The following is a 20757-nucleotide window of genomic DNA, read 5'->3' as shown; positions in this document are numbered from 1 at the left end:
ATATTGTGATACTAGTTATGGGAATATGTTTGGATGATGCTAAATATGTAGAGCTTAGTTCATGTCTATTTGCTATGTGTCAGGTCTTGTCATGACACCAAAGCAAGGCCACTCACAGTCATCTTTGAAAGGTTGGGTCATCAGAAGAGGTGCCTGAGAAATATCACCCTGGTCTTCAAAAAGACCAAGGAGGACCCAGGGAACAACCAGGCAAGCAGTGTAACTCAGTCTCTGGAAAGGGAAAAGTAATGGAGTGTCTCATTCTGGAGGCCATCTCTATCCACATGGATGACAAGAAGGGCATCAGGAGTAGTCAGCAAGGATTCACTAAAGGCAAACCATGCTTGACCAACCTGATGGCCTTCTATGATGAGACAACCACCTGGATGGACGAGGGGAGAGCAGCGTGTATTGTCTACCGCTATTGCAAAAAGGCTTCTGACAGTGCTTCTCACAATATTCTCATATGCAAAGTCATGAAGTGTGGACTGGATTAATGGCTAGTGAGGTGGCTTGAGAACTGGCTGAACAACATAAACCAGAGTGATACAGTGGCACAGCATCTAGTTGGAGGCCTGTCACTAGTGGTGTCTGCCAAGGTTCAGTACTGGGCCCATGTTACTTCTATGTGCGGGAGGTGAGGAGCAAGGAGACAGAGATACTCACCCCCAATGTGGTGTGGCACAGAGGAAGTTTATTTTTCCAAGCCCTTCCTTATAAAGGGCATTTTGAAAGACCTGGTCTGTATGTTCTCATTGGTCTGAACTCCACTCTCCTTCAGGATCTGGTCAGTGAAATGATTGCAGCTTCATAAGAGACCTGATTAGGAGAAGCCCCTGTCATTCAATCCTGGGGCCTGGTAGCAAGCTCATATATACTCTTTGGTGACAGACCAAAGTTATTGTTTAACTTGTTCATCAGTGACTTGGGGGAAGGGGCAGCAAGCTCACTGACAGCACAAAGTTGGGAGTAGTGGTTGGTACCTCAGAGGGATGTGAAGCCCTTTAGAAAGACCTCAAGTTTGGAGAGATGGGCAGAAAAGAAAGGTCTGAAAGTTCAGCCAAGGCAATTGCAGAGTCCTGTGCCTGTGGAAGAATAACCCCTTGCACCAGTGCAGGCTGGGAGCCAAACTGCTGGAAAGCAGCTCTGCAGAGAAGGACCTGTGGATTCTGGTGGACAAGAAGCTGTCCATGAGCCTGCAGTGAGCCTTTGTGGCCAAGGCAACAAATAGTATCCTCAAGTGCACGGGGAGAACATACAAAAATAACAACTGTGCATCTATAACATACACATAATATTCATCTCTTAATTGTGAGACCCAACCATTGCATTACCTATTTATAACATCTACAAAATGGTTTTGGCATTTTTAAGCAAAGAAGGTGAAAGTGGTTTGTGAAGGGGGAAGGAAAACCACCTACTTTGTCTTGCAAAACAAAGCCAGACAAAGCAAATGTATTATCTTAAAAAAAACCCTGCTGCCTCTCTGCATTTGCTGGATATTACAACATTTAACATAGAAATTTCCTTCACTGAGGACAGATGTTCTTGAGTTTTCTACTGGAGAACTAGCATTGATTGAAGTAAGAAAATGAAAATTCACATAGTATATATGAATAATATAATTTGCTCCCATTGTCTTGAGACAGATGGTGTGAAGGCTCTTTGTTGTCTGTATTTCCCTGCCATACAAGCTACAGAAAAAAAGAGAACAGCTCCCAGCATTTCCAGAAAAACCCATGACTGTATGTGTCCTTGCGTCTCACACAATCACATCAGGGATGATTTATATTTAGTAGTGATGTATTAGTTATCCAGTTTTTTTGGGGGTAAAAAGTAGTTAATAAGCAGTCTTGGTTTAAAAGACAAAAATATGCCAAGAAAGGTGGAAACTTCCTAGCATGCAAAAATTAACCCTCCCGTGACTTCAAAAATTTCAGGGCTTTGAGGCAAGAATATGAGAAAAGGAAGAACAGTTCATTACTCGAGTATGTATATGTAACAAGACAGAGCAAACAATAACTATGACTTTAATAAACCCCAATAACAGACTTTTCCTGCCCGTTAAGCCATTTCCCCTTACAACCACAACAGGGGGTGATGGTAACTCGGGTGAGGCAGAGAAGTTGCAGTACCTCTGTTGCGGCTTCAGGGGCACTCTGATGCAAGAGTGGGACCTCCCTGGTGGTGATTCTAGCAGCTCAGGTGAGAGAGGGGGAAAGGAAAAGGAAAATGACTCTGCCAGGCACACACACCAGTGGTGATCGGTCTTTGGCACCGCTAATTGGAGTTGGTACACACTGGGAAGGAAGGCAGGGATTTATTTATCATGATGCTGCACTGCCATACAGAGAAGAGGTCCAGCGGGGGCAGCTCCAGCTTCAAGCATCTCACCACGCAGTGGCTTTGGGGAGGGGGTGGAAAGGAATGACTTCCCCAGGCACCCACATGGACTGTGTTTGTCTCTCTCAGTGCTGGTAGTTGACAATGTCTCAGTCAGTGGGGCAGCCAGGACTCTCTCTATTTTGCAAGCAACTGGCTTACAAGCAGGTGTCAGGCAGACCTCCATGGCAATGTTGAAACCACTGTGCAGGAGGGTCCTTGGTGAAAAAAAACCCCACGTGACTGTCTCTGCTTCAAGCCGGGAAATGACTACTCCCACTCAGCTAAAAACTCCAAACCACTGTTCCCCTCCCCTCCCCTCCCCAAAACCATTTCGAGGGTATATCAGGGTGCTTGGCTACTCCTTTTGTTTCTTAATCACTGTTTATTTACCTAGAAAGCCACCCTCAGCATCTCCCTGTTAATAAGTGGAAGAAATTCCCTTGGGAAAACCTAACCCACAGAAGTTCATAATGAATACTTCATGTGAAGCATCAGGGGGTTTGGCAGGGCCAGAACATGATGAGTAAGACAAGCCATGCAAGATGTCATGGCAATCCCTGCCAATCCAAGGAATGGACTTTTTCGTGAAAAACTTTGTGCACATTTGATGGCCCAGCATCTGAACAAGCTCAGTGCTGGGACTTGGCAGGGTAAGTGTTATGTTGGAGAGGAGGCTGATATTCTTTGGATGCAACACACAACTACTCTAAATCCACTTGAAAGCTTTAAATCCTTTGGGGTAAATTGATGGAAAGCACTAAATTAAGGCTGCATTCCCTGTTTGTTTGACAGATGAAATACAATCAGTGAGGCCACCATACAATGTGTTTAATAAGATAAATACAAGAGAAAACAGTACAACTTCACTTCCAATTCTAAAAAGTTTTTTTTCTAATTGCTATGTAGGTGGTCTTTGAGGCCTTGCACAATCTGGAGCCTCGCGGCTATGTTGTTGGATGGATCATTGCCATCAGTTTGTTGGTGGGAATTCTCATCTTCCTGTTGTTGGCTGTGCTCTTATGGAAGGTAAGATAACTGATGCAACATAAAACCAAAGCTAATCCCAGGGAAGAAAGCCTTAAATTTATCCTTGTATTTAACATCCATTTTCTTTAGGAGCTGAATAATTGTCAACTCCATTACAGAAGTCCTTAGTCAACAAAACCAATTTAATACGCAAGCTTTTGTGAGGGACATGCAAGGACTAATGACATAAAGAAGTGAAAATTGGGGTTTTTTAGAGCCTGGTTATTAAAAGTTGAAACCTCTGATAACCATTTCAGGACAATGGAAGGTCTCTCATAGAAATCTGCTGTTATATTACACTTAGATACTTTATATTTCTGTGTTTTTATGATGACTGAGGTTCACTGATTTGAACAGAGTTTCCTGAAAAATCAATTCAACTTTGCCTGACCAGCAAAGACATTGGGTGCATGTCTTGCAAAAACTAGCTAGTAGCTACTTTCCAAGAGATAGATGCCCTTGGGAGAGGAGTATACAGCAATACATTTTTCAGATCCCTCAGACAAAGAGTTCCAGATCAGTAAAATGCCTTACCCAGAGCAAGAAGCATCTGGACCAGTTAAAAGACAGCTTTCACACTGTCTTTGATAGAGTGCATTCTTTTACCCAAGCACTGTTACAGTATAAAACTGGGCTAATGCTAACACTTGCCAGCAGCCATCTGGTGTGGTTAATATGAAGGGTAAGGAACTTCAAATGTTTTCATTTTTCAGTTCTGTGTAATCAATCCATAATTTTAAAAGACCACAGTCAAGTTTAGGGACTGCCTTTGAGAGAAGTAAATCTCAAATGCACACATGGGAACAAGTCCAGCATTATTTTGATTCCCATGACAGAAATCCAGGACCCTGACTTGCACTTTTTAGTAGCATGTGTGCTGCAGGCTCTGCTAGCTGACTGTGCTGGGACAGAGGCTCACAGCCCCAGTGTGCTGGACATATTGCTGCTGGTCGTGAAGCTATAAAATTGATTTAGAAACCTAAAACTGGCCATGCAATTCTTATTCTAAATTATACAGGTGTGTATAGTTGGGTTATAGATGAATATAATAAATATAATATAACATAATATAACATAATATAACATAATTAATATGATATGATATGATATGATATGATATGATATGATATGATATGATATAATATGATATGATATGATATGATATAATATACTATAATATAATATAATATACATATAATATAATATAATATACATCTATCTAATATAATATAATATAATATACATATAATATAATATAATATCTATAATATACATATAATATAATATACTATAATATAATATAATATCATATAATATCATCTTTTATGTGGGTTATAGAATTAAAGTACTTTTATAATCAGATTTGAAGATTTCTAAGTACTTAGGAGCCATGTTCATTTGGTAAACAATGTCTGACCACAGTCTAGGATATCTCGTAACTTCTGTTTCTCTGGTATTTGGGAAATACTTCTGTTTTCAGTGTAATAGAGAAATAGTAAAAGGAAAAAAAAGTCCATGCAATTAAGATGGAAGAATAACCATGAGAATGAAAAAATGTAAGATTGGGAGAGGCCATGGGTTTATGTCTCAATGACCCACAGTTTTGATAAAGGATATATTGCTGCTGATACCTATATGACTGATTTCATAGTTTCATTTCCTGTCATAAAAAGGCATGAAATAAACTGTTTGAAAATGTGCAAGATAAGAGAAATATCATCCTTTGAGTCTTCAGGTGAAATTTGTACAAGTTCAGTTTTTTGTCTCCACTACAGTTAATACAGTTCTTTGCTTCCTGGGTTAGTCTTCATACTTCAAGCTCTTTTAAATTTTATAGGGATCATTCAGTATGTGTGAAGAAACTGCCATTTTGTTGCATGAAAGCTTTGAGAGAAATGCCAAGTAACAGCAACAAATAGCTACAGCTGGGGTTACACAGCTGTTTTTGCATGCATATGTACTGAGGCAAAGGAATTTGAGGTCCCTTGCCTAGAGTCAGAGATGACAGTTGGGCATTGCCAGGTGAGCTCCAGTACTGCATCCACAGATTTGCATGATTACTAAAATATCAAATAAGTTAAGGTTTTATTTTAGAGAAAAGTGATTAAAAGTCTGAACTGCTAGTATCAGCAAGTATTTTAATTTATCTTAGTTTGATACATAAATACATATAAGTAATATTTCACACTCAGTAATTACTGTATTTATTAAAATTATGGTAATAATAAAGTTGAGATAAAACTGACATGGGAAAATCTGTTGGGAACACAAACAGGACAGGACTGCTGGGTTATGTTCCTTGAACTTTTATTGCAGCATCAGACTCATTACGTGATTGAGACAATAGGAAGATGGCAAAAGCTCATGTACAGACAGTGTACAGCCAAAGATTTCTTTGTTACAGGACATTTGAAAAACTTTCTAGCCAATAGCATATTTCTAAAGCTTACAGACAATTGTTCTAGCCAATTACTAAAAGTATACATACACCTGCTTCATACAATGCTTGCTTGTTTCTTTTCTATTAACAATACACAATACACCATTATTAAGCTTCAAACCTTCTACTATCTTGCTAGCATATTTTCCTGCAGTCTAAAGGTCCATCTTAGTCAAGCCTTAAACTCAAGCTATTGTTTAATATCTTTGCTTCCTATACCATTGTAACTTCTTCTACTTTCAGGCTTTGCAGCTGAAGCCAGTTTTATTTTTCTCTGTTCTTTCTGTTTCTAAGGCCCATATTTCCAGCTTTCTGAAAATATTCTTACCTTTACTATTTCTCATGTTTCCTCCCTTCAGCACAACGAAAAAGAAGCCTTCTTAACTTTGTTCTTATTGACTACCTTGCATTACATAGTTCTACTACAATAGCTATGTCTTTTTGCTTGTTTGGGTCACCTCTCTTGCTTGAAGTGTTGCTATTTTATGCTACAGTAATTTTAATGTTGTAAAATACTTGGTCTGTTCAAAGGATATAAGTCAAATGTGATAGTGGTTACTATTTACTGTTCTAATAAGTCTCATCCATTCTAAGGTCTTAATTCAAAGCATTTCATTTATGTCTATACTTACATCCACTATCTCTGTAAGATCTTGAGAACTTTCTGTGGTTCTATTTCTTACATCTCTCTTGTATGATAAAAACTTTGATAGTTTTGTCTGTCATTTGTTGTACACACCGAAGTATACAAGGTACTACTACTAGTTTCATCACTTAAACAACCAACACATACAAACCTATTTTTATAAAGTTCCCTTAACTAAGGTGCAAAGCTCCATCCTTTGAACAAATTGTCTAACCATGATCTACTGTCTTCTTTGATTTAAGCTGTTAAAACTTTCAGCTTTTGTATGCTTTTGTGGATGGATTTAGAATGGTCAGACAAATTCATACAACATGGTCCTTCAAAATCTTCACAACCATGTCTATGTGCCAGTAAAAGAAAATCAATTGTTGCTCTATTTGGAAGGGTAGCATGTCTAACACTGCCAACATCTGTCAGCATATCACTGATTGCAATGGATGTGGCATTAGTTTGTTTACTCAGCCAACATCCAACCCGATCTAACTGTTTCAGTGTCATGGCAGAAGCAAGTTGGGATAGAAGAAAATCTGCTGAAACTCTTTTTACAGCTTTCCAGGGCCTAAAATCACAGTTACAATTTTTTTCATATTGATGGGCAAATTTTTTTGCTCTATGTTTTTTCTTAATGACTCTCTTAGCACTAGATGCTAGCACAGTAAGTTATCCAATACTGCATGGAACACCTTCAAGGCATGATGGAATGCCTTGCCAAGCTCTATTTCCACAAATGAACTAAAATCCTTTTGTAATTGTCATGGATATTGATCAGCCCCAGGAAGTCCACCCAAACTCTCTGAGTAATTACACTAAAAACTCAAGTTGCTGTAAGCAGGGTAATTGGGAGTGATATTGTATTTTGGAGGATCATTCTCTCCCTAATTGCTATCTGAAAACATAAGACAGAAATCTATTGTTAAGGAACTAAGAACCTCCAATTCTTGGGGCTCAGAAAGTGCTTTAGGAAGTTCTTTAGTCAAAATGTTCCAATTAGCCACAGGATTGCTCCTGTTGGCAACCTCATCTGATTTATTATTAGGTTGCTTTTTGGTCAAGGGATCATAATATATGGTCTTTTTTGATCCCAGCCTGTCTTTTACTGACACACTGACTAGACAGGTTGAAAAAGGCTTTTCTGGGTTCAAATTGGACAGACATGGTATCCAAGCCTGCCTTGGCTAAGGTCACCCAAACATTTGCTTTGGGCTGTTCCACGGGCAAATCTGCACTGCAAGAAGCAAGCAAAGCTAGCCAGCACCTGAGTAACACTCAATTTCGTTCTATATCTTTTGTGAGCTATTTTTTGGCAAAAGATTTCTCCATATATTTTAACTCACAAATTCTGCTTTTGTTCCTTTCCAAAGTTGCCTGGGGACTGATCGACTGTGTTAAAAATGGGGTAATTTCATCTTTAAAAATCCAGTGAGGGGATTCACTTTCTCTTATTCTGTAACATAACACAATGGAAACCACACTTTTTCCAAAAGAGCTCTATGAAACCAACAATTCACACACTTATCATTGACATAAAATCAAGGTTTGCAGGTTCCACAGGTACTTCAGGCATGACCCATAGTCTCTTTTTTTGGCTTACATCTGCATATTTGTTTCTCAGCTCTTCGACTCATCAGCGCTTTCTCGTGTGGAATACAGTTTGACTTTCTTTGCTGGAACCTGCTTAGGTCCTGCACCTGTAGAGACACAAGCATACCTATTACCCCAAGTTATTAGCTGGAAAGGACCTTCAATTTGTCCTGTCTCAGGGCTTCTAATTAAAACAAGGGGATTTTCTTTCAGTTTCAACTGTGTGACTTGAAAAAAATGCCTAAAAATTTGTGGATCAGGTTCTGCAAAAGAGTTGTTCAAAAAATTAAAAACATGTAAAACTTTGCTCAGTCTCATCTGCGGCATCGCATCTACTGCCTCCTTCTGTTGATTTAGAATGCATTTTATTGCGTGATGCATCTTTTTGATAATTGTTTGACTTGTCAGGGAGTGAGGAATACTAAAGGTGTGACGAACACCTTAATCTATTAAAAATGTGACCCCTTTTTGGGATATATATGCAGGGCAATTGTCTGTTTTACTTCTTGGGGCACACTTAGTGAAGTAAATGCTTGTAAAAAATGTTGACAGGCATGATTACTTGTTTCTCTTGCGTGGACAGAAGCAAAGACTGCACCTGATGTTTTGCACGGAAAACATGGATGTTTTTAAATTTCTTAAAGGAAGGGTACTCAGTGATGCATGTTTGCCGTAATTGTAGGCTTTGTAAACCTAGGGAGTTGACAGCTCCTGTAGAAACAGTGTTTCACAAGCTGACAATCAGGGTAATTACTAATGATAGCTTTAGTTTGGCTTTTGGAAGTCTGCACAAGTTCTTGTGCATTTTGGTGAAAAAAGGCATTACTTAGTTTTGCTTGTTTAAAAATATTTGGTAAAGTGTTTGAAACAACCATTGTCAGTTTATCTGCTCTTGCATTTTTTCCTGCTATAGATCTTGGAAGCGAGGGATGAGCTCTAATGTGAGAAATAGAAGATTGGTGGGTTCTGTGTTGTAAAACTGTATAAAGACATGAAAGACAATGATATAGGGTATCATTACTAACATCCTTTAAAACTGATCCTTCTATTTTTTAACTAAATTAGTAACATAAGCAGAATTTGTAATCAAATTAAAAGGTTGTAGAAAGAGTTGAAAAGCCTTAACCTTTGCAGCTAGTTCAACAATCTGAGGAGACCCTTCTACTGTTCAAATGTCTGATTCTCATGTTTTAGTTGTTTGATTTAACTATTCTATTACTGATTTATGTATCTTCTTTGACTCATCAGTGAAGAGAGTTATAGTACTTAAAGGTTCTTCACTTAGCATGGGTTTTTCTCTAAAACTCTTTATTTTTTTTTTTTTTTTTGCAACAATTTGTGGGCTGGATAATGAATAGAAAAAATACCTGGAAAATGTAACAATGCATTTTGCAAATCATCTCAATTTTGCAATATAATACCAATTGTACTATACTGTTGTAACTTTTTCTACTTTCAGCCTTTGCAGCTGCAGCTGGTTCTAATTTTCTTTGCTCTTTCTGTTTCTAAGGCCTACATTTCCAGCTTTCTGGAAATCTTCTTACATTTACTATTTCCCACAGAAAAGTTGCAGTCCTACAGAGGAATCTTAAATTGTCTGATTGTAAATATTTTTTAGACAAAATTGACCAAGTAGATCTACAGTCATTCCTAAATTTTGTATGTGAAGAAGTAAAAAAAAAAAAAAAATCCCAACTTTATATTAGAATTTAGTTTTTAAATGTGGAATGAAAGAAAAAAAATTAATTAGATAGCAATTTGGATATCTTAGAACTGCCAGTAAGAATGAGAATGAGTTTCAGGACTAGATTATAAAATAAATTTTACTTTTATTAAGAAATTAATTAGAGATAAACTGTGGTGCTGAAAGGCACCTGTTTACACAAAAAGGAGCAAGAGCTGGAGCAAACTCATTGTAACAGAACTGAACACTGGCAGCAGTGCAGTGTGCTGGCAGCACCCATGTCTCAGCCCTAGGTGGAAAGTGCACTCTTGCTGTGTGCACAACTACACCACAAGTTGCATTACACAATGGACAAACCCTCAAACATGCTGATGTTTTGCAAATGGAGTAGACAGTTCCTTAAAGCTGCAGAAGAGTACTAGAATACATGTAAATATTTCACATTACACACTGCTAGAATTAATAGCATTAGCAGGAGTGAGATCTCAGGGACATTCCAGCACAAAATTCTCTTTTTAAACATAATAAGTTTACTGTGCATCATACTAAGATGAGGATGGTAATTATTTCATTATTTGTAGATCGAAAAATGCACAGTTTAGGGAGTTCCTGTCAATGGAAGTGATGTTAAATGTTTGGTTGTTTCACTTCAAATAAAAGCTTACATATTTATGTGCAAGATCACAGCCATGTTTATACACACATAAAAACTTTTTAGCATGAGCTTGATCAGTTTTTGAGTTCTATTTATTTTGAGTTCTATTTTTGAGTTCTATTTTGAGTTTCTATTTATTTTAATATTTCACGTAGATGTTGGGCTTTCTCTGGTTTAAATGCATACAGATTCAGAGAGGATGAGCAGCTTTTCCCTGACTTCCACAAGATGCCATGCATAAGGCAGAATGGCAAGGATTGCCCCATTTTTTGCCTATTTTGTTGGAATGTGGAATTATGTTATTCTGTGAGTCATGCTGAGAGACCTTGCTGGCCCATAAGCAGAGATGGTCCCACCAGGGTGGCTCCTGCTTCCCCGGAGGGAGTTATCCGGGCTAAGTGAGGGAGAAGATAAAGAACACTGGTTCATTTTAACAGCTTATATAAATGGGAGTAGAATACTTTTGGTATATTTGGTGTATATCTTACATTGTAACCCAAGAGAACAGATCACAAAGATCTTCCCTGCAGAGATGTAGATGGATGCACCAGTTGCCTTGGAACTTAAGAAGTCTATATTTCTTCTAATTTCTTTCTTGTTTTTTGTCTTCATAATCTCTTCTCTATTTAAATACATGTCAAGACTATATTTTCAAACTTACTTCTAAGTTCCTGCTCACCTTTTTCCTCAAATTTTTGAGGTTGTCTCATTCACAAAAATATGAGCCCTGTTTTTAGCAATGTAATAGCCCATACCTGTCCTGTCTGTTCATAAAAACTGCAAAAAGTGACTTTGTTTGGGTTCTCTGAAATTCCTCTTTCTGTAGTCCTTGAAGCATTGCATTCTCTATGGTTTTGTGATAAACTTTTCAATTTTATTGCTTCTGTTATGCATTTATCTAGTTCCTTTAAGTAAGTTGCTACTTGCTATCTCACATGTAGGGTTCTCAGGATACTACTTTTTTGATACAGACTGTAGGTTCAGTAGACCTAGAATAAGTTTTTTCAGTATTATCTTGTTACAAATATTAAAAATGCAATCAGATGATAATTAACTTCTGTGATTCAACACCAAACCTGTATTACCTCCCAAACATGGATAGATCTTAATTTTCTATAGTGTCTAGGAAGCCTTGAGGAGGAAAGGGGACAATGGTTGGCTGTCTGTACAAATAATGAAGTTTTCACCAGACAGAAGTTGAGTGGATCATTTGAAGTCTCTTTATTTCCCTAAAGAACAATCAAAACTTAGTTTATTTTTTCCTTTTCCTGAACCAAAGCAAGCACCACAAAATTTTTGTTGACTCTTGGCTTGCAGAGACCAAAAAGGTTCATGTTCTTGCAGCAGTGCCTCAGACTTCAGATTTTCTACAGCCAATTACTCCACTAAAAGCTGTGCTTTTTGAATTCTGACTGGATGTTGCAGAAAGATTGAGTTTGGTCATCTTTTATTTGATCTTGCACAAGTAAATGGTTAATGCTGCTGTTGTAGCCAAAACACTGCCTTCACCACTGAGTTTGCTGGCTGCCATTTAATACTTGTTCCCTACCCTCAAAATTGGCAACATTTCAGTGGTGGCATGTGTCCAGTATTTGTAAAATGCCTTTATCTTTCTTGATAAAATGAGCTATGCAAATGTGCAACTATAATGTTGCGACTGAGTGTTCGCTGTGGTCTCAGTGTCCTCCAAATGAGAGCTGTGCATGCCAGAGTACTTTGAGAACATCACAGCCATTGCAACTCTGTGCTGTTATGCATGGTTATGCAGACAAATGTAATCCACTGGCAAGAGAGAGGTAGAGTTGTAGTTTATAAAGTGTTTCAGAAAAGACAAAAGATAACCATCATTTCCAGGAGACTAAACCAGAAAAAAAATGGATGTGTACACTGAAAAATTGCAAATAAGTACCTAAGGTTCCAAGATTTCCCACTACTAGAACAAATATGTATATTTATTGGAAATCATTAGCATCTCTCAGACTCAAATGCCAATAATAGAGCAAATGTGATTTGCCTAGTCTGAATTCTGTCTTTGGTGTTACAATGGGCAATGCAATGGGCAATAACTTACACCAATCATAGCCATTTCCTTCTGGTTTGGCTAACCCATGAAAGTGACTTATTCTGATAATTGTGAACATGGTACAACTTTTATTCAAATATTTTTCACTGATCAAATATATCAAAATATGATTTTAAAGCTACTTTTTATTGATTACAGAAATGTTTTTAATGTTTAGTCTCTAGTTTTCAAACAAAGCAAAAAAATATGTCAGTAATGTTTCTTTCTTTTCTTGGGAGAGGAAATGGAAAATATGGATTGAGATATGTCTTAAATTAATTGTGTTAACAGCAATGATATCTTTAGTTACTGTCCTACTCCCTGTTGAGATTTTAGAAGATAATTTTATCTGGACATATCTGCAGTAGACATTGTGTTCTTTCTCAGTTTTGAGAGCGATAATCAGAGATGAACTTTTGTTGTTGGCTGTGTTCATTCTACGACTTTTTTAAAATAAACTATACAGTAAAATTTTGCAATAGGTAGAAATTTTAAAACTATATGGAAATGTTTGTAAGTGTAAATGTTGGTCAATCTTTTTAATTATACTTATACTGGTAGCATCTGTCTTGCAAGATACTGTACATAGTTACCATGCTGCAAGATGCAAGACATTTGCATTTTTGTTATACTCAGGTTACTCTAACTTAGCACTGAAAGATCTTTGTAAGTCAGTCAGTCACTGGAATTCTCTTAATTTTTGAAGTACTGTAAATACTAAGGCTTTAATAAAAGATACTATGTATGCACAAATGAAAGCCTGGATTAATAAGTCTTGTCTGATGCAACCTAGATGGTACCTACATGGTAAAGATATTCTAAGGGTAAATAACAGACCTAACAGCTCTATTCACCACATTACTGAGTAGCTCTATTGAAGGCAACTGAACAGCTCCTGGGAGAAAAGTTGCACAAGAATTAGTTAGAGGAACAAATTATTGATGAGTGGGGTGACACTCTGGCATCAGTGACAACGGCAAGGCATGTTGCATTAAAAGAACCCAATGTATTAAATTACATTGTACTGTTGACCCTCTCTGTGTGCAATTAACTGTTTTGCATACTTAAACACATCTTTTCCATGCATGCTGCTAGTCTGAATTATGCGTCTACGTTGAGGTACCTAGACTTAGTGACTGTTTTTTGATATTTGGCCTTTTAGGTAGGTATAGGGTATTTGGTTAAAATAATAGTTTATTTAATGATCCCTTTGTGGTATTTACATGCCCTCTGAACAGAGAGAAGCTGTGAGAAAAGCAGAGAAAAGAATGATCAAAACAATTCTTATCTCATTTGCTGCTCCTGTGTTTGTGCTCATGTGGATTGTTTACCCAAGGTGATTGCTTGATTGGATTGGATTCTGGTGGAATTGTTTATATTAATTAGCCGATCAGGTCCAAGCTGTAGGGACTGTCGGTTGGCAGACAGTCACGAGTTTTCAGTTAGTAGTAAGCATTCTTTAGTATTCTTTGTAGTATAGATATAGTATGTATCTATTATCTATAGATAATTTAATATAATATAGTTTTAATAAAGCGAGTGTTCAGCATTCCAAAGCCTTGGAGTCAGATTCCAGTCATTCCCAGATATTGTGGTCCCCTGATATTACTATATCCCTTTAGATAAGTTTATTACTTGCAAATGCTCTTATCAAAAAATGAGTTTTAACTTATTATTTCAACATTACAAAGTAACTGCCTAATAAAATGTGTGTTTAAAAACTATGCTTGTTTTAGTATAGTTACAGTATGTGAAATAAATTTACTTTTAATAGCTATGAAGAACTACAGATCTTCTCCCAACATACCAGCAGTAACATCTCAAGAAATCTTAGCCAGATTAGATGAGAGTAAGTTAAAAGTTAAGGGCTAGTTTATGTACTCTGCTAATACTTTTGTGCCATAGCAATGTCTATCAGGTGCAATACACTGGGATCAGATACAGATGGTAGGTATCAAATTCTTCCACAGTAGCTGAACAAAGTGTTTGCAGAGGACAACTTATTTTTGAGCAAGCTGCTGAACTTATCTTTGCCTTAGTTCCCTGGCTGTATAAGTACATATGTCATTGTATACATGTACAAAGTGTGTATTATATGTGTGTGCAGCCACTTGTGGAATGGCGATGTTTGAATCACATTATTTTCTTGTACTTGTTTCATTGAGCAAAGGAGAACCTACATTATGAGAAAGTTGAGGGATTTGCCTCTCAAAAAGTCAATGAAAGACCGAATAATCAAAGCCAGACCTCCTGTATGCTCATAAGCATACTTTAGTTACACTGTCATCCTTCCTCTGAAATGCACATTTTCTCCTTTAACTATAGACAAGACACATCACTCCTCTCCAAACATGCCTCTTCCTCACATGGTGACACAGGATTGACAGTTTGACAATTCTTGGTGGAAAAGCTGATACAAATATCTGTTTGTGGCAAACATTCTTTAATTGGGAGAACACACTGCATCGTCTTGAAACTGATGGCTTGCCAGAATCATCCAGGGTTTTGTAAACCCAAGTGCAAAGTGTTTTTATCTGCCTTCTTGGTGGTAGTAAAATGAGATGCATTTAGAGATGCATTATGAGATGCACAATAACCAGTGATCAATCTCTACATGGCGGAATACTCCATGCTTCTAATCTCAGCAACACTGCTTTGCAGATGTTGGGAGTGTTGTTCCTCTGCTGACTGGTGGCATCTTAATGGGGTGTGGTTCCTGGCCCTGCTTTGACCCATGATTAGCTGCATATTTTTCTGTGGTACTGTTTATGTGAAGGGAGAAGTACCCGAGTAGCACACACCAAAAAAAGATGAGATGTGTAAGTTGATTGTGAATGGCTTGGTACATCCACCTAGATTAGCAATGTGGCAGTAAAAGATTAATTATGTAAATACAGACTATTCATCAGGTATGACTGGACACTGCTTATATTAAATAAAGAAATTTTTGTGTATGAGAGGAAAGACAGCTTGCGACTAAGGCACTGAACCCAAAGTATGTTGTCAAAGCCTTGTTCTCTGGGAGATTTCTTCAGTGGTTCTGATGTTTTATTTCTTACCACTTTGTTGGTACTTACTTTGCTCTCTTTTCTTTTTACATGTTGGCTTTTCTTTTTACTTGTTGGCATGTTGTGGTCATTAACCTTGTCAATAGAGCAATATTCTTAAAAATCAGTATTTCTTGTGTGCAGTTTAAGACAGAGTATGCACTAGAGAAACTAAATTAAAAACTAACAAGTGGCAAAACCTTCTGATACAGTTTTGAATTCTGTTAAAATATTGTTGTTCACAAACCTTTATTCCTAACTCAGTTATAGTCTTGAAGCACTATTGCAATTAAGACATAATGTTGTTTTTACAGCAGTATGTGACTGTTACAATTTTTTTCTTGTTTCGTAACTGCTTATATTAATGGGAAAAGTCTTTTAAAAACGCAAAACATAACCATTCTTCTACAATCCATGTTTCAAGCTATTTCTCTTTTTATTTGATTGGGAGAATAAACCTTGTTGGGCATGATAAAAACACTTTAGAAATTTACTTTATGGTGAATAAAATTAAAGCAGATATTGCTTGCCCTCTAATCAGCTTTCTTTTTTCCCAACTGCAAATTAAATTTTATTTTGTAATCTCAAGACTCTTCAAACATATTTATAATTCACATCCTAGAGAGATAGCCACTGTCCCATACTTCAGGTTGTGTTGGGTAAGTACTTATACTTTTGAAATTTAGGAAAATATATGATCTAGTAATTCAGCCTTTGGATATGCAGAAAGTAGCAGCAGATAAAACTCCAACAAGATAATTCATTATTATGATGATAATTCCACAGTTTGAAATTATTTTTGACTGAAGTAATTTCCATTTTTGTGGGTGCTTGAAGAATGCTATTCTGTATGATTGCTGTTAGATATTACTTACATGGAATTGAAGGGATTTAAATCTGGCATGGCAGTTAAAGGGAGTTGTGTATGCTAAAGACTTTAAAAACCTGTGTTTGAATAGAGGACTTGACAGTGCTGTCACATGGTAAGAAAAAACTTCACAATAATAGGTGTAATTTCCCAACTCAGACTTAACAGTTTTTGTGTTGCTTTATTATTCAATATTGCCAGAAACATGCTTTCTTCTCAACATATACTGTAGGGTTGTGCTACAAAAGGGCACATGGGCTGGAATAACTAAATTAAAGATGTGTGTAAAAACCTATGGATGGTTTCAGGTTTTGAAGTGACAAAAAATAACCAGTCCTTTCTGGAGGTGCTTCAAGTATTAGAGCTGCTATAAGTAGGTGGTTTAGATTCAAAACCTGAAACCATCCATGGGTTTTACACACATCCTTTAATTTAGTTATTCTAGTCCATCTATTGTTTTCTTATTTCCTGCGTTGTCTTTAGTGGATGATGCCTCCTATTCTCTTATAGCCCTTCAGCTTTCCACAGCTTTTCACAGTGTCCTAGGGTGACATTATGGTGCTTGTATCCCCATTCGGGTGTTCTCTTTATGCTGGATATTATAATCTGTGCCTTCAAGACTGGCTCTGACAGTGAAGGCGGGGAGGAGAAGCATGGAGTTTCATTATCAGCTGCACTCTCCCCCACAGTCTGCTGGAACACAGAACTCCACTGTTGTTGTCTGGGCATGGACGGGGCAGAACAGAGTGTTCCTTTTGCTTTTTAGTTAGTTTAGCTAGCTGAGGCAGAGTTTTCCCTGGACTGTTTTTCTTTCCCCTTTCTTGGAACCATTCAAACCTGCTCCAGACTGGGACCCAGGGAAACACCAAGAGCTCGCACTTTGTAGCCTGCTGGGGCCTACTCTGGGCAGCAGCCTTTCCCAGTGCCAGAGTGATTGATAACAGAGCAACCACCCACAGGAGAGACTTTCTGAATTTGCTGTCTCTTCAGAGCAGTGAATGAGTTTTGTCATCTGGTATTGTTCATTTTTTGTGCTGGGGAGTGCTTTGCCTGTTAAATAAACAGGTTTTCTTCCACTTCTCTCCTAAACTTCTTCCTAAACTGGTTGGGGGAAGGGGCCATGTAGGCTTGCTTTCTGGGGGTGCCTTTATGGATGTTTTCTCCCAGATTTGCCCTAAACAAGGACGCACAGTCTCTCTTTACTTTCTGTATATGCACTCTCTTGTTGCTCTTCTTCTCATGAGTGCCTTCCCCAGGCAGAGGATTACTGATCAGAGCTTTCCTTGGATGGGGATGTGTGAGCTCACAGACTCCCTGATGGGGTTACAGTTCTGGAGCTGGGTATTTCCTTGCTCTATACATATAACTGTATGTGTGCACATGCGTGTGTGTCTATATAAATATGGAAAGCAAAATTTGGGAGAAATTAACCATATTAGAGACTCATTGCTGGTCCACTGTAAACACCCATTCTACAAATGAGATCACAGCAATACTCCTCTTAAAGATGAGGATTTCTCCCTTCCTTGCTTGAAATTCAGGACTGAGTCCCAGCAGTGCTTTCCTCAATGGGTTTTTTCAGTTCTCTTAATGGCTTTGCATTAGCTGTGGAAAAGGGACCTGGTGTCACTTCAGCCCCAGTGATAAAAGAGCCTGTATATATTCAACCCTCTGTTGTATCAACTCTCATGCTTTGGTCCAGTTGTCTGCCTTCTTATTACCCATCACTGTATGTTAAATTCATAAAACTTGTTCTCTCCAGCTTGCCAAAGTTACTTACAGCCTTCCCCATTTGGTGAATACTGTTGTCCTTCTTGAATTAAATGATTTAATTGTAAGGAGATGGATTTGTGGGCTTCTGTGAGACAGTAACTATGTCGTAATTTCTTCATGGCAATTACAAAAAAAACCTCCTCTTTCTGGTGATGGTCTGAGGAGGGATTTTATTACAATTAATGTAAATATATGTCTCTATAAAACAGTGTCACATAACAAAGAACATCGTTGTCTCTGAAGGATGGGAAATGTATCTAATCCCTCACCACTATTTCTGAAAACATTAAAAAAATATATCCTTAAGGTCCAGTTTGTCTTTTTGCTTGCACTGAATTCTTCTACATAATTTTACAGTATCCACGTCATTTACAGCAAATAAACATAATTCTTCATAGTGAAATCACTTCTAGATGTAGGGTTTCATGCTTCATTAATATTTATTACAGTTTTTAGCTCACTTTTTATCCCTACCAGAAAGTTATACGACAGCATGCTTTATCAAAAAAAAAAAGTAGTAAAATACCAAAACCCTCCTTGCCAACTTTTAAAGACAATTCCTGAAGTAGATGTTCAGAAAGTGACATTTTTTTATATAAAACATCAGTGGGAAATAGTTGGGGAATAGTTAATTTTCTTGGCTCTCAAGGAAATTAAAAAGCCTTTCTATAATTTTGAATATAACTTCAAGAGGAAGTTTTACTGTACCAAGGATATGGTTGCACGAAAGATAAAAAAGTTAAGGATTTAAAATCTGTTTTTAAAAGTAGAAATTGTACTTCTCTTGGCAGTTTTCTTTTCTAATGCATAGAACCTGTAGGTTCTGTTACAAAAACTGATAATACAAAAAAAAGCCACCCACGTTTTCATAACATCTGCTCCCTGAGCATGTGTAAGTAGTAGCAGCAGTGAATAAATAAGTACCCATGATTAATTCAGGTGGAGCAGAACAGGAAAGTAGTAGGCTCTTACAATTTGTTTTTTTTTTGTTATCAATATAATAATTTGCTTCCATTTTAGTCTGAAAATCTAGAGAAACTTCTGCTATTCATTTGCAATCTCTACTGAGCTGAATTCTGTTGGCATCACTGGTGAACTTTCACTGTGATTTTATGATGGTGCAATCTTAAGGATGTCTTCTCAAAATAAATTCTTTGCATGGTATAGTGTGTGGGTCCAAGTACAAAAATTACTAGTAAAGATATTTTTCTGCTAAAAAAAAAGAATTTGATCTCACTTCTAGAGTAAGTTTGAAGAGTTGGGAACTAGAGAAACTCCTCTCAATTCTCTGTTTCTGAATCTTTTATACAGTGTTCTGAAACAGGCTAAGAAGCGAGAAAATTAAACAGAGTCACTTCTGTGAGTTGATTTTTCAGAACAGAAACACCATTGTCCATGCATTTGCACGTACATTGCAACAGATAAAGCTTTGTTTATGGTACATGGGAAAGATACTATGTTCACAGTATGTGAATGACTGAAGAAATTACTTTAAAGGTCTAATTCCAGTTATTCAGGAGGGCATCCAGGTCATGGGACCTTTGTAACATTGAGATCATGAGCATTTATATGTATGTCTACCTATTGTGCATTTATGAAATAGTTGCAGGCATTGTGGTTTAGGAATGGTATTCTCTAATTCAGTGCTCCCACTAAAACTTTGGCTCCTCCCTGCCACTACCTTCTCCCTTATGGTGGGCTGGAGAGGAGTGGAAGCACAAAAGGTGAAGATCACAGGCTGAGATAATTTACTGGAAACAGAAATGAGGTAAGAAAACAAACAGCAACAGCAGCAATACTAATAACAAAAGGGTATAAAAGAAAGAGTAATTCACATGCAAAAGACTCACTGAGCCCAACCTGACCCAGCTACAGCCATGCTACCCCAGCCATTCCCTCCAGCTTGGAACCAACAAACCCCACCAATCCCCCACCTACTCAACTGGAAGGAATCCTTCTCCCTTAAAGAAACTGTCTTCCCTCCACCTCCACAAGTGACATGAGGTGGTATAGAATAATCTCCATGTTCTAGCCATGCCTGCTCTGGCTACTACAAAAATTGACCCGGTCCTGGCTGGAACTAGGACATTATCCACCCCTTATTCTATATCATGAATGTCATGCCCAGATCCTACACCTTCCAAATCTATATACATATATATATCTATACACACACACACATATATATTTATGTGGGGAGATATGTATGTATATACAGCACTGGTATAGTTTCTATAGTCAATGCCCATCCTTCCAAGATTTCTCTTGAGTTTGTTTAGTCCATGACAGTGGATTCTCTCTGTCCTAGGTTGTCTTCCAGGGCAGGAGGGCTGGTGTGCTGTTGGTAGGTGCAGGATGCATCAGGAGCTCACAACTGGTATATCTGGAGCAGTCCATATCCATGGTGGTTATGGCATACAATAGCAGTGTCATTCAGCAACTGATATTATACAATTCAACATTACAGACTGCTCTTACCCAAAAATCAAATCCCTTTGAAGTAAGCATTGTGTTTCTCTGCCCTTGCATTACCCACCATGTGCACCCAGGTCCTTGAGCAAAAACAATCCCAAAGCAAAATCAATCTTTG

The 20757-nt window shown here is 37.6% G+C and overlaps 1 protein-coding gene across 1 annotated transcript in view; it reads left to right on the top strand.

The window, feature by feature from the left end:
- The window catches only part of ITGA9 (integrin subunit alpha 9), a 236973-nt gene that overhangs the window by 210040 nt on the left and 6176 nt on the right, over positions 1–20757 (top strand). The window contains exon 27 of the mRNA XM_030233983.2: positions 3292–3411. Coding sequence (XP_030089843.1) covers positions 3292–3411 — 120 coding nt within the window. The remainder of the gene's footprint in view (positions 1–3291; positions 3412–20757) is intronic.

Source organism: Serinus canaria, chromosome 2 (genome assembly GCF_022539315.1).
Source record: "Serinus canaria isolate serCan28SL12 chromosome 2, serCan2020, whole genome shotgun sequence".
NCBI lineage: Eukaryota > Metazoa > Chordata > Aves > Passeriformes > Fringillidae > Serinus > Serinus canaria.
This window is presented reverse-complemented; position numbering and strand designations above follow the sequence as displayed.